The sequence below is a fragment of the Muscardinus avellanarius genome, assembly GCF_963383645.1.
Source record: "Muscardinus avellanarius genome assembly, chromosome: 14".
Taxonomy (NCBI): Eukaryota; Metazoa; Chordata; class Mammalia; order Rodentia; family Gliridae; genus Muscardinus; species Muscardinus avellanarius.
The window spans coordinates 61,828,413-61,854,779 of NC_137800.1; the positions used below are offsets into that span (position 1 = coordinate 61,828,413).

Below are 26,367 nucleotides of genomic sequence, written 5' to 3' on the forward strand. Positions count from 1 at the left end.
CCCTTTGCAACTCAGTGAGACCCTGTTTCAAAATAAAGAACAATAAAAAATACATGGGGGCGGGGGTATAGCTTAGAGGTAGAATGCTCCTGAGTTCCATCCCATTACCACACACACAAAAAAAAAAGATGTGATACTGCAATGCACCAGTAATGATATTTTTTTTTTAAAAAGGGTTTATTCACCGGATATGGTGGTGCACACTTATAATCCCCATGCTTGGGATGTGGAGACACGAGGATCGCACAGGTTTGAAGCCAGCCTTGCTGGCTTAAGAGACCCTGTTTCCAAATAAAATATAAAATAGGTCTGGGAGTGTAACCCAGAGGTAGAAGGGATCCATCCCCAGTACCACCAAAAAAAAAAAAAAGGTTTATTCTCAGGTTTTACATTTTTATCTTACTGTTCCAAGGAGAATTAAAAGAGTACATACAGGAGGTTTTAATCTATTTTGTTTTGTTTACAGACTAGAAGCAGCCAAAGATGATTATCGAATACGCTGTGAAGAGTTAGAAAAGGAAATCTCAGAACTTCGGCAACAGAACGATGAATTAACCACCTTGGCAGATGAAGCTCAGTCTCTAAAAGATGAAATAGATGTTCTTAGGTAAACAGTCTTCCCTTCAGTTTGGAATCTTCGCCCCATCACCACCCATTCTGACTCTGATGTTAAAAATTCTAGGTTCTCACCGGGCGTGGTGTCGTACACTTGTAATCCCAGAGCTTGGGAGGTTGAGATAGGAGGATCGCACAGGTTCAAAGCCAGCCTCAGCTACTAAGTGAGGCTCTCAGCAACTCAGTGAGACCCTGTTTCCAAATAAAAGTATAAAGTATGTGTGGGATTATAGCCCGGAGGTAGAAAAGCTCCTGGGTTCCACCCCCAGTACTACCAAAAAAAAAAATTTTAGGATCTCTGAGCATACCGCTGTGTTTAAGAGCCACACCACCTGGGTTCATACCACAGGGCCACCCTGTATTTAATCTCTGTGTAACCATGTTCTCATCTGTAAATAGAATTAATACACATATCTACCTTAGATTTATATAAAGTTTACAAAGAGCTCATATCTTTAAACACTTGGGATGGCATTTGGCAATCAGTGCTGTTTTACCCTGTTGAAGATAGATATTAGTCTCTGACATCGCTTCATACCTGTATGGCTTTGAAATTTTTCCTCTTATGCTGCTATTCTTTACTCCCTAGCCTCAAGTCACTTGGTCTTCGTTTTCCTCAGACCCTCATACATCACAAGGCTTCGTTTCCTCAGTGCACACTTTCTTCTCCCAGTCATCACACTCTTGCTAGCCTCACCACCTGCCACCTCACCTCCACCATACTGGTTCTTACATCATCTCCAGTCCTTGGTTGGATTATCCAAATCATCTGTTTTCTGCTTTAGATCTTTGAATACTGAGAATGAACAGAGAAATTACAGAGTGAAACAGTTTTGTCCTACTACAAACTAATGTTTCTTCCTCTTCACCTGTTATATCTGCAGCACTTTGGGGAGACAGGTTCTTAGCTGCTTGTCCCACTCTTCTCTTCCCCAGCTCATAGCACTTATCCATTACTCTAGTAGCTGTTTCATGTTTTCATAACCCCTCTCAACTGCCTGCCCACCCAACACAGCTCCCTCATGCCTTAGTTTCATGAATGTCCCACCTCCCACTGCTCAGAAGAAAGAGGCTGGCAATTCATGGTGGGGCATGGCTGTACTCTTAGTACTTGGGAGGCTGAGACAGGAGGGGATCGCAGGATCACGATGAGAGTCAGCAACTTATTGAGGCCCTCTGAAACTTAATGAGACCGTGTTTCAAAATAAAAGAATAAAATAGGGCTGAGGTATAGCTCAGAGGTAGAAAGCCCCTGGGTTTCATTCCCAGTTCCACACACACAAATAAATAAAATTGGGCTTGAGGTGTAGCTGTGAGGTAAAATTTCCCTGAGTTCATTCCCCAGTGCCACAAAAAAAATAAATAAAAATGTTAAAAACAATAAGATAGGGCTGGGGTATAACCCAGAAACAGAATGTCCCTGGATTCAAACCCCAGTACCAACCAGAAATAGAAAAAGCTATGAACTAGTAAACTCTCCATGCCCTTTTTTCCTGCACCTCTACACTTCCCTACCTTCCCACTGGTTTGGTTTTCTTATTTTGTTTGGTTTGGTTTGGTTTGGTACTGGAGATGAAACCCAAAGGCATTCTACCTCCAAGCTATACCTCTGGTCCTATTTCTTAATCTTTTTATTTTTTATTTTTTATTTATTTATTTATTTATTTACAGTACTTGGGGTGGAACCCAGGGGCATTCTACCTCCAAGCGATACCCCTAGCCCTATTTTTTTATACTTTATTTTTAAATAGGGCCTCACTGAGTTGCAAAGGGCCTCACTAAGTACCTGAGGCTGGCTTCAGATCTGCGCGATCCTCCTGTCTCAGCCTCCCAAATGCTGGAAGTGTGTGCCACCACACCTGGCTTAGTCTTTTTGTTTTTGAAACAGGGTTTCACTGAGTAACGAAGGACCTCACTAAGTAGCTGAGGCTGTCTGCGAACCGCAATCCTCAGGTCTCTTCCTTCCTGAATGCTGGGATTAAAAGCATGCGTCACCACGCCCTCTTTTTTTTTTTTTTTTTTTTTTTTTTGTACCTGGGATGGAACCCTGGGGCTTTCTACCTTTAAGCTACACCCTCAGTCCTATTTTTTATTCCTTATTTTGCAACAGGGTCTCACTGAGTTGCAAAGGGCCTCACTGAGTAGCTAACATTGTCCACAAACCACTCTCCTGTCTCAGCCTCCCAAATGCTGGGATTACAAGCATGCATTACCATGCCCAGCCCCACTAGTTTTATTGTTTGTTTGTTTTATTTTGTTTTGTTTGTGAAGCATAGACTTGCATTCATCTTCCTGTCCAGGGATAATTCTTTCTTCAGTGCTGAAAGTCTTAAACCTTCTACCCTCAAACAGCCTCTGTAAGGACTTGTGTTACACCATTTATCATTTCTCTTTGCATCTTGGATCTCCTTCCTTCACACATACACACTTAGATTTTTTTCATCTTAAAAAGTGAGATGATTTACTTTTTCTTTCCTTCTAAAAAGCGCTAGGTTTATATGGCATCTCTCTCTCTCTCCCTCCTTCTCTCCCTCCCTCTTTTGCCCTCACTCTGTCCCTCCCCTTCCCTCCTTCCCTTTCTCTTTCTCCCCTGCCCCTCTCCTCTCCTCTTCCTCCTCGCTCTCTCCCTCCCTCCCTCTCTCTCTCTCTCTTGCATTCTCTCCTCACCCTAAAATTTTCCACTGCCTACCCTCATTTCTCCATTGAAACCTCTGCTCCTGTGGCTAGTCATGACATACTGATTTGGACATTTCGCAACATATCTTACTTTTGTAGTAAATGTGACTTGTTGGCTTTCTTTTCTGTTTTCTTTCCTTAAATGAATGATGTTCTTGTTAATATTTTGGTCATTCCTTCTTTTTTGGTGATACTGGAGATTGAATCCAGGGAAGGGCATTCTGTTCCTATATCCCAGTCCTTATTTATTATTATTATTAGGGTTTTGTTTTGTTTTGTTTTGTTTTGTTTTTTGCTGGTATTGGGGATGGAACCCTTCTACCAGGCTACACTCCCAGACCCATTTTTATATTTTTTATTTGGAAACAGGGTCTCTTAAGCCAGCGAGGCTGGCTTCGAACTTGCGCGATCCTCCTGTCTCCGCCTCCCAAGCCCAGGGATTACAAGTGTGCGCCACCACACCCGGCTCTTATTTTTTATTTTGAAGCAGGGTCTTGGTAAATTGCTAAGGGCCATGCTAAGTTGCTGTGAACCTTTGATCCTCCTGTCTCAAAGGCTTCCAGGTCCTGAGATGATAAGTGTGTTCCACCATGCCTGGATCATATTTTGTAACCTGGGGTGGGGGGGATAATCTGGAAATCACTTTTGGTTTTATAACTTCTTTAGAATGTATTGCTTCCTGCCGGGCGTGGTGGCGCACGCTTGTAATCCCCGCGCTTGGGAGGCAGAGACAGGAGGATCGCGCAGGTTCGAAGCTAGCCACGCGCGCTGGCTTAGGAGACCCTGTTTCCAATTTAAAAAATGTAAAAATAGGTCTGGGAGTGTAGCCCGGAGGTAGAAGGGCTTCCAGGAACCCCAGTACCACCAAAAAAAAAAAAAAGAATGTATTGCTTCCTGATAATTTCTCTTGGTTTACAACAATGGATGTGTCTTTTATTTTTAATTTTCTATCTTGCTCTAGACATTCATCTGATAAAGTATCTAAACTAGAAGGTCAAGTGGAATCTTATAAAAAGAAACTGGAAGACCTTGGTGATTTGAGGCGTCAAGTTAAACTCTTAGAAGAAAAGAATACTATGTATATGCAGAACACTGTCAGTCTAGAGGAAGAGCTAAGAAAGGCCAATGCAGCCCGAAGTCAGCTTGAAACTTACAAGAGACAGGTAAGGGAGCAGCAGTAAGCTTCCTCCCAGTGGCTGCGAGCAAGCTATCCACTAGGACACACACCTGGCAAGGCCACCGACTTGTTTGCACAGCTTTTAGCCTTATCATAAAATGTTTATTTATATCTATCTTTTTTTTTTTTTTTTTTTTGGTGGTACTGAGGTTCCTGGAAACCCTACTGCCTCAGGCTATACTCTCAGACATATTTTATACTTTTTATTTGGAAACAGGGCTCTTAAGCCAGCGCGGCTAGCTTTGAACCTGCGCAATCCTCCTGTCTCCACCTCCTAAGCACGGGGATTACAAGTGAGCACCACCACGCCCGGCTATATCTATCTTTTTATGTATGTATTATGTATGTCTTTCATGGTACTAGGGATTGAACCCCAGGGCCATTCTACCTCTGAGCTACACCTCCAGACTCTTTTATATTTTGTTTTGAAGTAGGGTGTCCTAGGTTGCTGAGGCTGGCCTTGAACCTGCAATCATCCTGTCTTAGCCTCCCAAGTACTGGGATTATAGACATGTGCTACCATGCCTGGCTTATTTCATATTTAAAGAACTTTAAACATACTTTTTACCCAGAAAATTTTTGACTTGTCAGTATAGCTTGGTGTGGTGGTGTGTGCCAATAGTCCCAGCTACTTGGGAAACTGAGGCAAGAGGATCACTTGAGTCTGTCCTGGGCAATTTAGTGGCACCACATGCAAAAATCAATTTCAGGTGGATTAAAAACCTAAATATGCCAGTCGTGGTGGCGCATGCTTGCATGGGGTGTGGGGAAGAAATCAACTGAATACTTTTTGTCTGTGTGGATGTCAGGCAACCCAGCACCACTTATGTAATTAGTTTATTCTTCCACAATAGTCTGCAATTCTTCTTTATCTACCCAAAGTTTTCATGTTATGTATAGTTTTGTTTGTATACGATCTTTTGTTCTGTTATTCTACTTGTTTATTCCTACAGTTGTTTATTCCTATCGTATATTCTGTATATTTTTTAATAATTTCAATATTTGATAGAGCAGACTTCCATGCCTATTCTTTTTTTGTTGTTGTTTTGGGCTATACTTTTAGATTATTTCTCAGTTTATATTCCATAAAATTAATTTATTCTTTCAATGTTGATGTACTTGGTTGGGTTTATTTTTTGGGGGGAGATACTGGGGATTTTACCCAGGGGCATTTTACCTCCGAGCTATACCCCCAGCCCTAATTTTTATTCTTTGTTTTTGATGGTACTGGGGATAGAACCCTTCTACCTCCGGGCTATACTCCCAGACCTATTTTTTATATTTTATTTGAAAACAGGGTCTCTTAAGCCAGCGAGGCTGGATTCGAACCTGCATGATCCTCCTGTCTCCACCTCCCAAGTGCGGGGATTATAAGCCTGCACCACCACGCCCGGCTCTTATTCTTTATTTTTGAAACAAGAATCTCACTAAGTTGAGGAGGGCGGCCTCCCAAGTACTGGGATTACAAGCTTCCGCCACCACACCTGACTGGTTTTTGTTTTTATTATTGGTGTGTTGTAGAAACTATATATTCCAGATATTAATCCCATATGAAATATAAATTTGCAAGTATTTTGTCCCATTTTTCAATATTTTTTTCATTGCCTTCTGTGGGTTGATAGTTTCTTTGACACACAAAAGTTTTCTATTCTGATAAAGTCCTGCTCATTACTTTTTCTTTTGTTGCCTATGTTCTTGTTTTCATTTCCAGGGGATCACTGCCAGACTCAGTGTCATTCAGATATTTCTTTAAAAGTTTAATTTTCACCGGGCATGGTGTCACACGCTTGTAATCCCAGTACTTGGAGGCTGAGACATGAGTATCACGGTTTGTGGCCAGCCTCGGCTACTTAGTGACGCCCTTCGCAAAATAAAGGATAAATAATAGAGCCGAGGGTGTAACTCGGAGGTAGAATGTCCTTGAGTTCAATCCTCAGTACCACAAAAAAAGTTTAATTTTCTCTTAATGTATGTGATATTTAAAAAAAATGAAATATAAAATGAGGAATGGTATAGTAGAGAATTGAATAAAACATTTATTTGAAGGGAAAGATGGCTGAACATTTTTCAGAGCTAATGAAAGATAATCAGATTTAGAATTAAAAAGAAATCTATACTAGATGTGGTGGCACATACTTGTAATCTTAGTACTTGGGAGGCTGAAACAGGAAGATCATGGGTTTGCAGCCAGTCTCAGCTACTTAGTGAGGCTCTCTGCAACTTACATAATATATATTATAAAAAATAGGGCCAAGGGTGTAACTTAGAGGTAGAATGCCCCAGTTCTGCAAGAAACAAAAGAAGGAAGGAAGGAAGGAAGGAAGGAAGGGAGGGAGGGAGGGAAGGAAGGAGAGAAATCTACACCTAGACATGTTGTAGTGAAGTTACAAAATATCCTAGTTCTCTGTAACTATTTTTGATCTGGTGTTTAATATATTTCATTTTTTTTAATGATAATCATCTTTCTGTCACTGTGACACAAGACCGCAGAAAATCAACCTAGAAGAGGAAGAATTTCTTGGGCATGATGGTACATGTTGTAATCCCATTACTTGGGAGGCTGAGACAGGAGGATCACGGGTCTGAGAACAGCCTCAGCAACCTAGTGAGACTCTGTATAAGTATAAAAATAAAATATGTATAGGAGTGCAGATCAGAGGTGGAATAGTCCTGGGTATAATCCCTGGTGCCAAAAATAATGAAGAGGAAGAATTTTTTTTGTTCATAATTTCAGAGGTTTCCGTCCATAGTTAGCTGGTTCCGTTTTTCCTGGCCTGTGGTAAGGCAGAACACAACATCATTGGAGACCTATGAGGCAGAGCAAAACTGCTCACCTCATGGGAGTTTGGAAGTTGGAGGGGTGGGAGGAAGGTGCTGGGAACAAGACACATCCCTAGGGACACCTCTCAGTGACCTATCTTTAGCTAAGCCCTACTTCCTAAAGTTTCCACCACTTCCACCAACTAGAGACCAAGAGCTTCAACACATGAGCCTTCAGGGATATTACAGACCAAACTATAACCGTAAAGTTTTCTTTTTACAAGTTCTCTGTCTACTAGTTTAAACCTCCATGATTACCTTTGGTTCTCTCTTATGATTTAGATTTCCTCTTCATTTTTAAAGTACTAAACTAGTATATATATTTTGTATCTGATTATTTCAAACTGAAATTCTTGGAGACCTTAATCTGTTTTGTTGCTATTAATGTGTTCTCCTGATTCCTGTTCACTATGATTTTTTCTTTGTGACCCATATAATTTTGTATTTTGTATTTTCATTATCTCATCTGTATCTTTGGGAATCCTGAGAGTTTGAGTTTAGTTTTTATTTCTCTGGACAATATATTCATGTGTTTTTGCCAGATTTCCCCCAGTATCACCAACTGGGACCACTTTAATTGCTTGCTTTAGGTTTTCTCGGGTAAGACAAGTAGTAAAAATTGAAACATATCCATGTAATAACTGGCCATGGTTACAGATTTCTAGGTTTAACTCTTTTAAACTCAAACCACTCTGTTTATCTCACCAGCTGCAATGTTTCCTAAGTAACCTGTTTACTGCTGTTTCAGAACCCAACACAGTTTAATAACCTGTGTTGAGTCCTTTTAAACTCACCATATCTCATATCTTTTTTGTTGTTGTTGTTGTTGTTGTTTGTTTTTTGTTTTTTGTTTGGTGGTACTGGTAATGAAACCCAAGGGCATTTTATCTGTGAACATACCCTAGCACTATTTTATTATTTTTATTTGAAACAGGGTCTTACTAAATTATTGAGGCTGGCTATGAGCCTTCAATCCTCCTGCCTCTACCTCCCAAGTAGTGAACTTAAGAGTATGCACCAACACATCTGGCTGGTACCCATATCTTATGTATGGACTTTCCACTTTCATTTTAACCTCTTATAAGCCTAGCTATGGGATTGGACTTCCCTACCACAGCATTTCTTTCTTCTCCCCCCTCCTATTTTCTCTAATACAAAAAGAGTTCAGACCACCAATTTATTTGTATTGCTAGAAATGAAAAGTCCAGTGGATTCTTATATAATTTTGAGCACTGTTACTTTAAATGATTCTGGTTGGGGGACTCATAATATCTAGGCAGATTTCTTTTTTTTTTCTGGATGGAACCCAGGGGCATTTGAACTCCAAGCTACACCTCCTGTCCTGGTTTTTATTCTTTATTTTGAAACAGGGCCTCACTAAGTTGCAGAGGGCCTCACTAAGTAGCTGGGGCTGTCCATGAACCACGATCCTCCTGTCTCAACCTCCCGAATGCTGGGATTACAAGCGTGCGCCACCATGCCCAGCTTCTAGGCAGATTTCTATTTCTTGTTTTTTTCATTGTATTGAGTATGGATCAAGTACATTTATTTGAGTATTGGTGGGAAGGAGATTTTCATAAACCTATAGAAGAAAAAAATACTTTTATTTTTTTAATTAATAAAAATTAATGGTATCTTTCTGCATCAGGTAGTAGAACTGCAAAATAGGTTATCTGAAGAATCAAAGAAAGCAGATAAATTAGACTTTGAATATAAGCGGTTGAAAGAAAAAGTTGACAGTCTTCAGAAAGAAAAGGATGTAAGTATATGTATTTGGAATTTTGTTTTTGGGCACTGCTAAAATTAACGCAATATTTAATTCACATTTTAACTATATTAATTTCTTCTATTAATGAATTTTAAAATTAGAGATTCTACTTATTAAGTTACAGAATATCTCATTTCTATCAGAAATAGATCTCAAAGGGATATTTTTATTCTAATTTCTATAACATTTATTTTTTCTACCACTACCACTCTTGTATATTGTCTTATTCTCTATAAATTTGTGTAGCTTTTGTTTTCTATGTTTAATATAAAGTATATTTCTTTTATGTTCAGCGTATTTTGAATATTTTAAAGGTATTTTAAAGATATGTTAAGATATTAGTTAACTTACTATTAAGGATGGGATAGATTTCTCTGTTTCTTTACTGTAACTGTGAATAGCATAGTCCCTTATAATAGTAGATTCTAAGTGGTTAAACATTATTTTAATATAGAGTTTGCTAAGTGGAAAACATTTTTAATTTTTTCTCCTGAGTTGTTTCCATAAAAGATCAAAGTGTGAAACATGTTTATGTTCACTCTTTATCATTTACTAGATAAGGTAAAGATCACAATGAATAATTCATAACCTAAAGCCAACCTTTCTTGTTTCCTGTCCCTCCAGAGGTTAAGAACAGAAAGGGATTCTCTGAAGGAAACCATTGAAGAGCTACGTTGTGTACAGGCTCAAGAAGGGCAGCTCACCACTCAAGGTAAAGCCTCTTAGTAGTTCAAACAACAAGACTTATGTGTGATGATCAATAAACAGACTTAGGTCACCTGGGCATGTTGGCGCACACTTGCAATCCCAGTACTTAGGAGGCTGAAACAGGAGGATTGCAGGTTCACAGCCAGCCTCGGGAATTTAGTGAGGCCCTCCACAACTTAGTGAGATCCTCTTTTAAAATAAAAATAGAATAGGATTGGGGGTATAGCTCAGAGGTAGAATACCCTTGGGCTCTATCCTGAGTACCAAAAAAAAAAAATACTAAGATCACTATTTATCCATTCATTCATTCATTTTTGGTACTGAGGATCAAATCCAGGAAATGAACTGCTTCTGAGCTACACCTGCAGTTTGTTTTTTATTTTTATTTTGAAACAGGAGCTCACTAAGTTGCTAAAGGTCTTGCTCAGTTGCTAAGGCGGACCTCAATCCCAAGTACTGGGATTACAGTCCTGCACCACCACACCTGACCTAAGTTCACTTTAAGATGAAAGTGAAAAATTAATATGAGACTATTACCCAGATGTTTTGCCAGGTAGGCTGTAGATATGGGTCCAGATTTACTCTGCCAACTTTTAAAGAAATTGTGTAAACATTTGAGTTCATTAAGTCAAAAGTATTTCTAAAGTCAGTCTTTATTAACCTAGAAGCCTGTATTCTGAAAAGCCTCCAATGATCTCTTTAAAAACCTATCAAGCTTTCTTAAGTCAGTGAGAACATGGAGTGGATATCAGTTTATTGCAGGGCTTGGATCCAAAACCTGCTTTTCTCACTGAGAGGGTCAGTGCTCATTAGCAGCCACTCAGGGAGCTGCCATCTCTTGGGCTCCGCAGCCCTGCTGCAGCTCCTGGCTGTGGGATATTGCTAATGGCCTGTGGGTCTTCCGTTCGCTCAGTCCCGTGCTAATAAACAGCCCCCGTGGATTCACTTAACTGAAACTAGAGTTTTTTCTTTCTTTTTGGTAACTATAAACTCTGTTTTTCTTCCTCTTTATTCCTTTCATCTCTGACACCCTGTAGCCTTTTTTTTTTTTTTTTCCCCCAAAACTGAGGACGGAACCCAGGGCCATTCAACTTCCTAGCTACACCCCCACCACTATTTTTTATTATTTACTTTGAAACAAGGCCTCACTGAGTTACAAACGGCCTCACTAAGTAGTAGCTGAGGCTCTCTGCGAACCAGAATCCTCCTGTCTCAGCCTCCCAAATGCTGGGATCATAAGCTTGTGCTACCACTCCCAGCTCCTTCTTTATTTTGAGATGAGATCTTACTAAGTATGCAAGCTATCCTTAAACTGCCAGTCTTCTTGCCTCAGCCTCCCAAAAAACTAGGACTTCAGATGTGCTTCACTTTGCCCAGCCCAGAAAAAACATTTGACAAAATCTAACTCCAAGCCAGTGTGTTGGCACACACTTGTAATCTCAATACTTGGGTGGCTGACACGGTAGGATTGGAGTTTCTCAGCCAGCCTCAGGAATTTAGTAGGTCCCTCCACAGCTTAGTGAGACTGTTTCAAAATAAAAAATAATATAGGATTGGATTCTAGTTCAGAGGTAGAAAGTCTCTGGGTTCAGACCCCAGCACCACATACACACAAAAAAACACTATTCATAATTTTTAAAATTCAAAACATCCAATAAACTAGTATGAAAAGAACACATCCTTAACACGATGAAGGAACATATATGAAAATTTTATAGCTGGCTTCGAACCTGCGCGATCCTCCTGTCTCTGTCTCCCAAGCACTGGGATTACAAGCATGTGCCACCACACCTGGCCAAAATTATTCTTAAAAAATCAGATGATGGCTGAGCATGGTGGCGCACGCTTGTAATCCCTACGCTTGGGAGGTTGAGAAAGGAGGATCACGCAGGTTCAAAGCCAGCCTCAGCTACTTAGTGAGGCTCTCAGCAACTTAGTGAGACCCTGTTTCCAAATAAAGTATAAAATAGGTCTGGGAGTATAGCCCAGAGGTAGAAAAGCCCCTGGGTTCCACCCTCAGTACTACCCCAAAAAAAAAAAAAAAAATCAGGCATGCCATTTAAAACAGGGTCTATAAAGGTTGGCGTTGTGCCGCACGCTTGTAATCCCAGTATTTGGGAGGCTGAGACAGAAGGATCACGCAGGTTCGAAGCCAGCCTCAACTACTACTTAGGGTCTCAGCAACTTAGTGAGACCCTGTTTCCAAATAAAATATAAAATAGGTCTGGGAGTGAAGTCCAGTGGTAGAAAGCCCCTGGGTTCTACCCCTAGTACCACCAAAAAAAAAAAACAGAAGCTGAGCCACATATAGTGGTACATGCTTGTAAATCCCAGCATTTGGGAGGCTGAGAGAGGAGGATCTGGGTTCGCGGCCAGCCTCAGCCTCAGGCCCTGTTTCAAAATAAAGAATAAAAAATAGGGCTTGGGGTATAGCTCAGAGGTAGAATTCCTCTTGGTTCTATCCCTAGTACCGCCAGGGGAAAGAAACAAAATCAGAAGCTTTTTTATATGCCAACCATAAATCCACTGAAGAATGCAGAAAATACACCCACTCAGGGTATCCCCCCAAAAAATAAGATACTTCGGAATAAACCTAACCAAGGAGGTAAAAGACTTCTACAAGGAAAATTACAAAACACTGAACAAAGAAATAGAAGAAGACTTTAGGAGATGAAAGATCTTCCATGTTCCTAGATAGGCAGAATAAATATCAAAATGGTCATTCTTCCAAAAGTGATCTACAAATTCAGTGCAATACTCTTTAAATTACCAACATCATTCTTCACAGACATTGAAAAATCAATCCTTAAATTCATTTGAAACAACAAGAACAAAAAAAACCAGAATAGCCAAAGTAGTTCTCAGCAATGAGAACCATGCAGGAGGCATCACAATGACCTGATTTCAAACTATACTACAAAGCCATAGTAATAAAAACAGCATGGTATTGGCACAAAAACAGACACATTGACCAGTAGAGTAGAATAGAATACTTAGAAACTGGGTGTGGTGGCGCATGCTTGTAATCCAGCATTCAGAAGGCTGAGACCAGAGGATCCTGGTTCAAGGTCAGCCTCAGGTACTTACTGAGGCCCTCTGCAACTTAGTGAGACCCTGTTTCAAAATAAAGAATAAAATATAGGTCAGGGGGTGTAGTTCAGAGGTTGAATGCCCCTGGGTTCCAACTCCAGACCTGCAAAAAAAAAAAAAAAAGTGTAGAAGACTTAGAAACAAATCCAGACATTTACAGGCAGTTGATTTTTGACAAAGGAGCCAAAACATACAGTGAAAAAAAGAAAGCCTTTTCATCAACTGGTGTTGGAAAAACTGGTTAACTATACACAGAAAAATGGAAATAAACCCACTTTCTCACCCTGAACAAGAGTCAATTAAAGCTGGGTGTGGTGGCGCACGCTTATAACTTATAATCCCCGTGCTTGGGAGGCGGAGACAGGAGGATCACGCAGGTTCGAAACCAGCCTCGCTGGCTTAAGAGACCCTGTTTCCAAATAAAAATATATATATAAAAAATAGGTCTGGGAGTATAGCCCGGAGGTAAAAGGGCTTCCAGGAACCCCAGTACCACCAAAAAAATAAATAAATAAATAAAATAAAATAGGTAAAAGAGTCAATTAAAGATGGATCAAAGACCTAAGAATTAGACCTGACACCTTGGAGCTTGAAGAGAGCATAGATCTAACACTTCAGTACATAGACACAGCCTCTCAAGTGCTGGGATTATGAGCACGCACTACCACGCCTGGCTCACAGTGGAAGTTTACTCAGCCATAAATAAAAACACAACTATGTCATTTTCAGGAAAATGTATAGAAGTGGAAAATATTATGCTAGGTCAATCACAAAAGTAAAACGTCAGATGCTTTCTGTAATATGTGGAAGCTAGGGAGAAAATGGGACATAGAAGGGACTCCAGACAAAGGAAACCTTAGATGAGTAAAGAGGGTGACCTAACTAAAAGAGGTGGGAGGTGGGAGGGTAGAGACAGTGGGCATGATGTACATTCCAAATATCGAAGTCAGCTGGGCATGATAGCGCACGCTTGTAATCCCAGCATTCGGGAGGCTGAGACCAGAAGATCGTGGTATGCAGACAGCTCAGCTACTTAGTGAGGTCCCCCACCACCCGCATAACTTAGTGAGACCCTGTTTCAAAATATGAATAAAAAATAGGGCAGGGGGTGTAGCTCAGAGGTGGAATGCCCCTGGGTGCCATCCCCAGACCCACCAAAAAAGCCCCCAAAACAAAAAACAAATATTAAAGTCAGTCACTAAGCCAAACATGAGAAAGAGGGGGAGGCTGAAAGGAATGGGGTAAAAATAGGGGAAGAACTAGACGAGTGATGTGTGCATGTATGCCTCTATCATCCTGTACCCAATTAAGATATATGATTACAATGTACCAATAAAAATAAATAAATGTAAAAATAAGAAAGAAAAAAGTCAGGAACAAGACAATGATGCTGCTATCACCACTTCTATGCAACATAGTGCTGAAATTTCTAGCCAGGGCATTTAGACAAAGGGAAGGGTAGAGAAGGAATTTTAAGAGAAAATTAAACTTTTCTTTGTGTATGATAAGCGGGGTAGGTCCCAGGGGGTTTTCTATCTCTGCGCTATACTCCCAGACCTATTTTATACTTTATTTGGAAACAGGGTCTCACTAAGTTGCTGAGAGCCTCACTAAATAGGTGAGTGGCTTTGAACTTGTATGATCATCCTGTCTCAGCCTCCCAAGTACTGGTATTACAAGCATGAGCCACCATGCCTATCTCAAGAGAAAATTAAACTTTTAAAGAAATATCTTGATGACATGAGTTTGGTAGTGGTTCCCTGGAAATTGATAACAAAAGCTTTGCAATGGAAGAAAAGCAGGGCATGGTGGTGTAATCCTAGTACTTAGGAGGCGGAGTCAAGAGGATTGCAGGTTCATGGCCAGTCTCAGCAATTTAGGGAGTTCCTCTGCAACTTAATGAGACCCTGTTTTGATTAAAAAAAAAAAAAAAAGTAAAATGAAATCAGGCTGGGAGTGTATCTCAGAGGTAGAATGCCCTGAGTTCAATCCCTAGTACCACCCCCAAAAAAAAAAAAAACAGTCCTATTTTATACTTTATTTGGAGACAGGGTCTCACTAAGTTGCTGAAAGCCTCACTAATTAGCTGAGGCTGGCTTCAAAACTGTACAATCTTCCTGTCTCAGCCTCCTAAGTGCTGGGATTACAAGTATGCACCACCACGCCCAGCCTGATAACAAAAGTTTTGAAAATAGACTGTAGTGCCAGGCATAGTGGCGCACGCTTGTAATCCCCGCACTTGGGAGGCTGAGACAGGGGGATCACACAGGTTCAATGCCAGCCTCAGCTACTTAGTGAGGCTCTCAGCAACTTAGTGAGACCCTGTTTCCAAATAAAATATACAATAGGTCTGGGAGTATAGCCTGGAAGTAGAAAGCCTCTAGGTTCCACCCCTAGTACCACAAAAAAGAAAAGAAAAGAAAAGAAAATAGACAGTAAGTAATATAGTAATAGCTTCACATGAATATACTTAAAGCTATGCAGTTGTACACTTAAAAATGGCTAAAATCATAAAATACTGTTGTCAGACTACTGAGACATGATCTTTTACTTGAGGAAAATGGTGATTTTTAACTGTTAATGTTCAATTTTCCTGCAAAAATTGTATTAACTCACTAAAGAAGGTAGTTGTATTTTATGTTGAACATGTGTTCCCATCTGTGTTTATAGGGTTAATGCCTCTGGGGAGTCAAGAGTCTTCGGACAGCCTGGCAGCAGAGATTGTTACACCTGAAATTAGGTAAAGAGATTGTGTTGTTGACAGTCACACTGCACGGTATTCATGAAGAAAACTGGTTCTTCTGCTACGTAGAAGACCATTTAGTTATTACCGATACTAGTATTCATTGTTCATGTTTTCAGCATGTTAGAAGCCTTCTTTGGCTTCAGAGTGATTTTCTCGCTTCAGTAGGATACTCTTTCACACATCAGAGCAAACTAATATATCCTGTGCTTGGAAACCCTCAGCAGCCATTGAGCAATGAAAACATCTGGCCAGAGACAAAGGTTATGTTTACCTATTAGCCAGCAAAATAATTGTTTTACTAAGATTTATCTGCTAACCATTTGGAATGGCCTGGTAAAGGTAGACTATAAAAAATAGGAGAAAATTTCTCCCCACCTCAGTAACAGAGTTATACTTTATTTTCATTTATATTCCTCTTCCCCACACCCTACCCACAGTGAATGTGTTTACTTTATAACTGAAAAATAGAGTCAGTGTTGCCCATATACGAAATATTTTAAGATTTTTGTGTATTTGTTTTATTTTGTGGCACTTGGGATTGAGTGGCAGGGCATTCTTTGAGCGACACCCTCAGCTCTATCCTTAAACCTGTGATCCTCCACAATCAACCTCCCAAGTACTAGGACTATAGGTGTGCACCACCATGCCCAGCTTTTTGTTTGTCTGTTTTTTTTCTTTTTGTATTGGGGATTGAACCCAGGGTCATTCTACCTGTAATCTACACACTAATCTATTTATTTATTTATTTATTTAATTTTGTGGTACTGGGGGTGGAACCCAGAGGCTTTCTACCTCCGGGCTATACTCCCAGACCTATTTTATATTTTATTTGGAAACAGGGCCTCACTAAGTTGCTGAGAGCCTCACTAAGTAGCTGAGGCTGGCTTCGAACCTGCGTGATCCTCCTGTCTCAGCCTCCCAAGTGCGGGGATTACAAGCGTGCGCCACCATGCCCGGCTTTTATTTTTTATTTAGAAACAAGGTCTCACTACGTTGCTGAGGCTAGTTTTGAACCTGTGATCCTCTTATCTCATCCTCCAAAGTACTGGGATTATAGATTTGGGCCACCACACCCAGCCTAGAAATAAAGCTTTGCAGATGTGGGTATCTTAGAAGAAAAAAAAGATTGAATTGCTTCAACATATATAAATACACACACACATATAGATAGATACACACACACTTACATATGGACTAGTATTCAGTTACATCATCTCTGCAGTAAATATGATGACAAGTTTTATGTGTTTTTGCTTTTAACGTCACTCTGTGTAAGCTTTGACCCAGAATAAAGAACCCAAAACAGTCCGGTCCAGTTATACGACTCTAATAATCTAACTTGCTGAAAGAGTTCAGTTTTACATATTTAAAGGAGTGGGTGTACTGAATATCTTGAAAATAGTCCTCAGTGAATGTATCTTGCCAACAAATTATTGGAAATATAACATAGCTTTAAAAATCATATTTTCTTTCTAGGAAAACCAAAGAACAAGTGAATTTATTCTTAGCTTAAATATTCAAATCGGCAAGAGAATAGAATTTAAAATTTTCTCCATTGTAAGTTATTATCTATAGAAACTATTGCCTTCAGATTACCCATTCAAAAAACAGTTCAAATCCAGGTCTGGTGGTGCATGCCTGTGATCCCAGTATTTGGGAGGCAGAGACAAGAATATCACAAGTTCCCGGATAACGAGACTCAGCAACCTTGCAAGACCCTGTTTCAAAAAAAAATAGGCTGGGGTGTAGCTTGGAGGTAGAATGCCCCTGGGTTCAATCCCCAGTACCACAAAAAATAAATAAATAAAAATAAATTATTTAAAGCCAGGCATGGTGGTACATGCTGTAATCCCAGTACTTGGTAGGCTGAGTCAGAAGGATTGCAGATTTGAAGCCAGCCTCAGCAATTTAACGAGGCCCTATTTCAAAATAAAAAATAAAATAGGTCTGGGGATGTAGCTCGGAAATAGAATGCCCCTTGGCTCAATCTCTAAAAATAATTTAAGACCTGAAATGTAATGTCTTACCAGTTTTGAAAGAAGCTTGGTGTGGTGGTACACATTTGTAATCCCAATACTTGGGAGGCTAAGCCAGGAAGATCACAGGTTCTAAGCCAGCCTCAGCAATTTAGCATTGCTTTCTGCAACTTAATGAAACTTGGTTTCAAAACTTTTTAAAAATAGGGCCAGGGATATAGTTCAGAAGTTGAATGCCTCTGGGTTCAATCTCCAGTAAAACACACACACACACACACACACACACACACACACACACACACACACACGTTATGAAAGAGCTAAATTCATTACAGGTACTTTATTTTTTAATTCTATTTATTACTTTTATAGCTGTGTATGGCTGAATGTTGATATTTATATTGTATTAATATACCAGATAATCAGGGTTTTTTTTGGTTGTTGTTGTTGTTCATCCAGGGAGAAACTTATTCGTCTTCAGCATGAAAATAAGATGTTAAAAATTAATCAGGAAGGTTCAGACAATGAAAAAATTGCCTTATTGCAGAGCCTTCTTGATGATGCAAATTTACGCAAGAATGAACTGGAGACAGAGAACAGGTGGAGTATATGTAGATGGCAACACCCAGCCACAGAGTCTCCCCCTTTGCCTTGACTTTAAGTCCCTTAGAAGGATTTGGAATTGTATTTTGAAAAGTGGTCATTTGCTATTATACTTCTTTTTAAGAGTACTCTTCAGCTGGTTGTCGTGGCACACACTTGTAATCCCAGTACTTGGGAGGCTGAGACAGGAGGATTGCAGGTTCATGGCTAGCCTCAGCTACTTAGTGAGGTCTCCGCAACTTAGTAAGACCCTGTTTCAAAATAAAGAATAAAAAATAGGGCTGGGGGTGTACTCAGAGGTTGAATGTCCTTGGGTTCCATCCCCAGTACCGCACACTCACACACACAAAAAGAATAGTCTTCTCTGTTTTTCTTTCAACCTTGTTTTTTTGAAATTGTACCACTTAGCCAGGTATGGTGGCACATACTTGTAATCTCAGTACTTGGGAGGATGAGACAGGATTGCAAGTTCAAGGCCAGCCTCAGTGAGGTTCCCAGCAACTTAGTGAGACCCTGTTTACATATAAAAAATAAAAATTGTATTCTGAAAGTTTTTTTTTTTGGTACTGGGGATCAAACTCGGGGTCATTTTACTTCCAAGCTACATCCCCAACCCCAACCCTTTCTATTTTTAGATTGAAACAGGGTCTCGCTAAGTTGCCAAGACTGATCTCAAACCTGAGATCCACCTGTCTCAGCCTTCCAAGCAATGGGATTACAGGCATGAAGCACCATGCCAACTTTGTGCCTATTTCTTTCTTTCTTTTCTTTTCTCCTTTCTTTCTTTCTTTCTTTCTTTCTTTCTTTCTTTCTTTCTTTCTTTCTTTCTTTCTTTCTTTTTCCGTGGTGCTGGGGGTGGAACCCAGGGATTTTTCTATCTCTGGGCTGTACTACCAGACCTATTTTATACTTTATTTGGAAACAGGGTCTCACTAAGTTACTGAGAGGCTCACTAAGTAGCTAAGGCTGGCTTTGAACCCATGCGATCCTCCTATCTCTGCCTCCCAAGCGCTGGGATTACAAGCATGCTCCACCTCGCCTGGCAGCTTTGTGCCTATTTCTAATCACATTGTCCTCTTGATTGCTTTAAGCAAAATGAAACCAAAGCCCTACCATTTACTCTTTCTGATCAACTAATTAAAAGCAGAAGATTTTTTCCAGTACTTGGAAGGCTGAGACAGAGTTTGCAGGTTAAAGTTCAGTTTCAGACAGATTGGGCACTTTTAATTACAGGATAAATTCCAGATAGCTGGCATGTTGTACTTAGTACAGAAGGATCAGATTGCATCTGATTTCTTTTTCTGTCATCCTTCTTTTTTGGGGGGGAGGGGTCTGGGGATGGAACCCAGGGGCATTCCACCTCTGGGCTTCACCTCCGACCTATTTTTTATTCTTTATTTTGAAACAGGTCTCACTCAGTTGCGGAGGGCCTCACTAAGTAGCTGAGGCTGTCCACAAACCGCTATCCTCCGGTCTCAGCCTCCTGAATGCTGGGATCACAAGCGTGCGCCACCACGCCCGGCTGCTGTCATCCTTCTCCTCACAAATTATTATTTAGTCCTACCATTCCTGACCTCTATCATTTTTCTGTGCATTTTGAGACATAGTGTAGTGTGTTGAATCACCTCTCCACTCTTGGCCACATGAACATTTTACTACTGTTTAGTCTCAATTCAAGAAAACCCACCTTCTTCATAGAGTTCTTGCTTCTTTGAACAGTCATTTCTTTTGTTTATCTCTGTGTGCCAATTTGAAATCCTTTCTTTCTTCCTTTCTTTCTTTCTTTCTTTCTTTCTTTCTTTCTTTCTTTCTTTCTTTCTCTTTTTTCTTTGTGATACTGGGATTGAACCTAGGGGCATTCTTACCACTAAGCTACACTTTCAGGCCTATTTACTTATTTGTGTATTTATTTAAGTACTGGGGATTGGACCAGGGGCAGAGTACCTCCCTCCGAGCTACCCCCAACTCTATTTTTTTGTTTTTGAGACAGGGTGGTGCTAAGTTGCAGAGAGAACCTTGAATCTGCAGTCCAGCTGTTTCAGCCTCCCAATACTGGGATTACATGTGCCACTGTGCTGGCTTCATTTACTTCATTGTTTGCCTCTCCACTAGATTGTCTAGTCCTTGAGGGCAGGAATCTTTTCCTGCTAGTGCTGAGCACAGTGCCTGGCATATAGTTTTCATAAACATATATTAAAGTGAATTTAAGATAAACATGCGTAAGCATGTTGATTTCAAAATACGTATTTACCAAAATACTACACTTGAAATCATCATTAGAGTTTTCAGTTACCTCATCAAATATTCCAGATGAGTAACAGGCTCAGACCAGGCCCCAAGCCCAGGTGACAGCTGGGAAGTTTAGGTTGCCCACACTAGAAGTGAAACTAAGAGCTCAGAGAGTCACCAGCAGCAGAAGCTGGAGGCCGTTCTAGTCAGACTGAGCTCCCCAGCTTCAAGGACGCCAGTGGCATGCTGGGCCAGTCACCTCACTGCTCTGGTTCTGGAGCCTGTGAGTCAGCACAAGTTTAGTGTGCCCTTCTAATACTCTTCTTTTTTTACTCATCTATATTCACTTTTCGGTACTGGTCCTTGCTAGTGTTTTTATTCATCTTAATATAGATAGGTTATATATCTTGCCACAGAGAAAGAAAGCGCAATATAAAAAGTAACATGAAAAGTAAGCTTCACTCATCACATAAAGCTGCTATATATATACTACTACCATAACATTTGCTAATATTTTTTGTTTAATCAATATGACCACCAAAGTTAATCTGTGCTTAGAAATTAATGTTCATCTGATTTTTAGGCTGGTGAATCAAAGACTTCTGGAAGTACAGTCACAAGTCGAAGAACTACAAAAATCTTTACAGGATCAAGGCTCAAAAGCAGAAGATGTAAGTGTTGCTGTATACAAATCATGGTCCAAAGTTTCACAATGTTGAGAGAAGCTGTAACTTTTATTTTTTTATTTAATGGTCTCTCTCAGAGTAATTTAACATACTGGTTATGATAAAGAAACAATTTTCCTTTTTACTAACAACCCTTATAAAAAGGACTAGAAAATACTTTGAGATTCACTCTGCTGGGGATTAAAAGTTCATTTCCAATTGTATAAGGAATTAATTGAGGCTTTATGTGTTGTTTTTTTTGTTGTTGTTGTTTTTTGGTGGTACTGGGGTGGAACCCAGAGGCTTTCTACCTCTGGGCTATACTCCTAGACCTTTTTTATATTTTTTGGAAACAGGGCCTCACTAAGTTGCTGAAAGCCTCACTAAGTAGCTGAGGCTGGCTTCGAACCTGTGCGACCCTCCTGTCTCAGCCTCCCAAGCGCTGGGATGACAAGCGTGCGCCACCACGCCCGGCTAGGCTTTATGTTTTTATGCACATTTGTTATACATGAAAGTCTCACCTCATAATGTAAATCGTGTGACAATGACATACTTGCACACAGCACTTGGTGCCCCCTTCACCTCCCCATTTTCCCCTTCCCCATACACAGTACTAAGATTGACATTGGTATATTCACATATGTGCACATAGGCTTTATGTTTTATTTTTTTATTTTTGTATTGGTGCATTTTATTCATACATCATATTGGGGTAAAGGCTTTCTGTTTTTAATGTGTTCAACTAAGTACTCAAAGGTGAAGCCTAGGGTTTGCCCCCTTTCATTAAAAAAAAAACAACATTCAAAGTATGATGTTCAGATACAGATTTACAATGTAAACATCAAGCTGGGTGTGGTGGTACACACTTGCAATCCCAGTACTTGGGAGGCTGAGACAGGAGGATAGCAGGTTTGTGGCCAGTCTCAGCAACCTAGTGAGGCCCTCTGAAATCTAGTGAGACCCTGTTTCTAAACTAAAAAATAAAATAGGGCTGGGGATATAGCTCGCAGGTAGAATGCTTCTGGGTTCCAATCCCAAGTACACAATAATGATGATGATGATGATGTATAGTATAAACTTCATATTTAAGAAAATAGTGCCATCCCTAGAATCATCCTTGAATCCTTCATATTCATTCCTTTCCTTCTCCCATGACTTATGACTTTTTAAAATTTTTTATTTAATTATTTTTTTATTTATTTGCATTACTGAGGATGGAACCCAGGGGCATTCTACCTCTGAGCTATACTGCCAGCCCTATTTTTTATTCTTTATTTTAAGACAGGGTCTCACTAAATTGTAGAGGGCCTCACTAAGTAGCTGAGACTGGCTGTGAACCTGCGATCCTCCTGTCTCAGCCTTCCAAGTACTGGGATTTCAGGTGTGCACCACTGCTTGACTCCATTACTACTCAAGAGAACGTATTTCACAAGTGAGATGTCAACCCTCCTAATTTCTATTTGCGTACATTGGTCAGTTTATTTGACTGCCCCGATGGTAATGAGATGCCTTGCTCTAAATTAAGCACAAATTCCTTCAGAGCTCTTTTCTGTATATTGACAAGATTCAGATGGAAAACTTTCTCTGTTTTGAAGCTCTGCCTCCAAAAGGCTTGAAGAGAACGTTGAGAGTAGGGTCTGTGGTTCTTCCCCTGGCAGGCTGGATGATCCCGCCTTACTTCTCTCTTCACTAGCCACAGTGCCCCTCTCAGGAATGTGTACAGAGCAGCGTGCCAGGTGGGAGTGGTCCCTCTGAAGAACAAGCAGCATTTCTACTCATTTCTGTTATCGAAAACACAGCCCTTTCATGTGACCTCAAGTCAGAGTAGGATGGTTTGCACATTTTTTTATTATTTTTATGTCATTTGTTTTTAGCATGGAAGCAGAAAAGCATTGTTATATCCAGTCATATGGATAATTTGAGCTAGCCACAGTATATAAAACTCCAGAGAACAAGACAGGATGAGGAGACCATAGAAGAAAGAAAATGTACATTTCTGAAAAAATGCATATCTTTTACTTCTGTTCATGAATTACTAAATCGTTCCTTCTATTGGCTGCTGTGTTTGCTTCATACTAATATGTCCTCTCTGTCTCTTGGCATGGTTTCTGCTCAAGGCTATTGTAAGTATGGCTTCCTGTTCATTTCTATATATTGAATAGTTGTTAGATGTATATATATGATCAGACATTTTAGTGAGTGCTATTAATGTTTTAAATTAAGGTACTTGTGTGCAAATTGAATATGCCAATATTACTTGCCTCATATGTCTACCAAGAGCTTTATTTTTTCTTTTCTTTCTCCATCTCACCCTTGCTCTGTCCATTATTATAATTACTTCATTTATATAAATTACTTTGATGCTTTCCTTTGCCAACATTTTGATAGCAACTATTCAGTTAGAATGTTGCTGCAGCAAAGAAGGCATGGAAGGGAAGGCCACATATGGACTCAGGGGCCAACAGACCTACTTTTTGTTGTTGTTTTTCAATACTGGGGATGGAACTAGGGCATTCTACCTCCTAGCTACACCCCCAGGCCTATTTTTTATTCTTTATTTTGAAACAGAGTCTCACTGAGTTGCAAAGGGCCTCACTAAGTATTGGCTGAGGCTGTCTGCAATCCTCCTGTCTCAGCCTTCCGAATGCTGGGATAGCAAGCGTGCACAACCACACTCGGCCAGACCTATATTTTAAGTTTGGATCTGCTTCTTGAAAGTTACTAAATATTTTTTGGCCTCATCTTCCTCAACAGCAAGATGAAGCTAATATTACAGTATTGTGTGATATTTATAAGACAGTTGCATATGACATGCTTTAGTGTAGTGCCTGGCATATTAACCATCAGTTTAATAATTAAATTCATTATTGTTATATACTTTTAAAAGTGTTTATAAAACTTAGTAGTCCCATATAGAATGCCCTTATTTTTATTTTTAAGTCGGTTTTGATCTCCTGTTTTTCAGACCTTTTTTTAAGAAATATACCCTGTCAAGCCAGGCATGGTGGTGCTTGTAATCCCAGCATTTGGGAGGCTGAGACAGGAGGATTGTAGCTCGAGGTCAACCTTAGCTATTTGGAGGTAGAATGCCCCTGGGTTCCATCCCCAGTAACAAGAAAAAAATATATATATATATGTATATGATATGTATATATATGTGTGTGTGCATAAAAAAAAATATATATATATATATATATATATATACACACACACACACACACACAGTCAAACCTGCATTCTCCAATATACTAAAATTTATGCATAATACCATTCTTCACTTTTCCATACAATTGAATAAATTATTTGAAACCTTTACATATTCAGAAGTAAATATAGAATTGATCTGATTGAGTTCTTATCATGAAGCAAGGAACACAACACAACAGATAAAAAGTATCTTTAGGATGTCTTATTATTAGAGTCCTACCTACCTATTTAGTCCAAGGAATATTAGGTGTATTATGTAGTCATTTCCCTATCTACAAATACTGGGTTTGTTTGTTTGTTTGTTTGTTTGTTTATTTAGTGGTACTAAGCATGGAACCAGGGACATTCTACCCACAAGCTACACCGCCAGCACTATTTTTTTATTCTTTATTTTGAATCAGGGTCTCACTAAATTGCAGAGGGCCTCATGAAGTAGCTGAGGCTGGCTGTGAACTGTGATCCTCCTGACTCAGCTTTCCCAGTACTGGGATTATAAGCATGCACCACCCTACCCAGCCAAATAGAGGGTTAAAATAAGTTTCTGGGTATTTTGAACTGATGGCTATCACTTATTTGCTGTTATCACCCTTTATTAAAGAGAATTAAACTAGAATATATTGTAATTTGGTCTCCTTGACCAAAGATATTGCTGAGAGTTCACCAAAAGTTAGTTATTTTACTCTTATTTTTAGAAATGGTTCAATTTTTTGTTAATTAAAATGTTAATAAACAATTTTTGTTTCTCATTTTCAGTCAGTTCTTCTCAAAAAGAAGCTTGAAGAACATCTGTAAGTATAAGACCTGTAAAGATTCTCTATCTTGTAGAGCTAACATGCTTTGTGTTAGGGGATTACAGAGGGTCTAGCAATGGAACACGTGTTCCTTGAAGATAGAAAAAACTTGGATAAACTTGGTGGCACGCACTTGTAATTCTAGTAACTAGGAGGCTGAAACAGGAGGATCACAGGTTCAAGACCAGCCTCAGCAGCTTAGTGAGGTCCTTCACAACTTAATGAGACCCTGTTTCAAAATAAAATAGGCTGGGAGTAGTGGCACACACTTGTAATCCCTGTACTTGGGAGACTGAGACAGGAGGATCACTGGTTTGTGGCCAGCCTCACCTACTTACGCCCTCCACAACGTAGTGAGACCCTGTTTCAAAATAAAAAAATAAAAGCCGGGTGTGGTGGCGCACACTTGTAATCCCAGCACTTGGGAGGTTGAGACAGGAGGATGGCACAGGTTCAAAGCCAGCCTCAGCTACTTAGTGAGGCTCTCAGCATCTTAGTGAGACCCTGTTTCTAATAAAATATAAAAATAGGTCTGGGAGTGTAGCCCAGAGATAGAAAGCCCCTGGGTTCCATCCCAAGTACCACAAAAAAATAATAAAATAATAAAAATAAAAAATAAAGCCGGGCATGGTGGCACACACTTATAACCCCAGCATTTGGGAGGCTGACACAGGAAGATCAAGGTTTGCAGCCAGCCTCAGCTACTTAGTGAGGCCCCTTGCAACTCAGTGAGACCCTGTTTCAAAATAAAGAATAAAAATAGGGCTAGGGGTGTAGCTCAGAGGTAGAATGGCCCTGGTTTCCATCCCCAGTACTGCAATAATAATAAATAAATAAATAAATAAATAAATAAATGGAATAAAAAATAGAGCTGAGCTGTGCATGGTAGCGCATCCTTGTAATCCCAGCATTTGGGAGGCTAGACAAGAGGATCGCAGTTCGAGGACAGCCTCACCTACTGCTTAGTGAGGCACTTTGCAAGTCAGTGAGACCCTGTTTCAAAATAAAGAATAAAAAAATAGGGCTGGGGTATAGCTGGGAGGTAGAATGCTCCTGGGTTCCATCCCTAGTACCACAAAGAAGGAAGGAAGAAAGGGAGGGAGGGAGCGGAAGAGAAAGAAACAGAAAGGAATAAAAAATAGGGCTGAGGGTATAGCTTGGAGGTTAAATGTCCCTGGGTTCAATCCCTAGTACCACCAAAAAAAAAAAAAAAAAAAAATAGGTACGGCTTCGAGATAGAATGCCCCTGAGTTTAATCCCCAGTATCACACATACAAAAAAAGAAAATTTAATTAG

The 26,367-nt window shown here is 39.9% G+C and overlaps 1 protein-coding gene across 1 annotated transcript in view; it reads left to right on the forward strand.

Annotated features, from left to right (window-relative positions):
* The window catches only part of HOOK3 (hook microtubule tethering protein 3), a gene marked incomplete at both ends in the record, with an annotated part of 127,514 nt that overhangs the window by 88,045 nt on the left and 13,102 nt on the right, over nt 1-26,367 (forward strand). The window contains 8 exons of the mRNA XM_080709776.1: nt 467-607; nt 4,253-4,454; nt 8,937-9,047; nt 9,681-9,768; nt 15,525-15,594; nt 18,036-18,176; nt 20,992-21,079; nt 25,034-25,068. Of these exons, the coding sequence (XP_080565902.1) occupies nt 467-607; nt 4,253-4,454; nt 8,937-9,047; nt 9,681-9,768; nt 15,525-15,594; nt 18,036-18,176; nt 20,992-21,079; nt 25,034-25,068 (876 nt within the window). The remainder of the gene's footprint in view (nt 1-466; nt 608-4,252; nt 4,455-8,936; nt 9,048-9,680; nt 9,769-15,524; nt 15,595-18,035; nt 18,177-20,991; nt 21,080-25,033; nt 25,069-26,367) is intronic.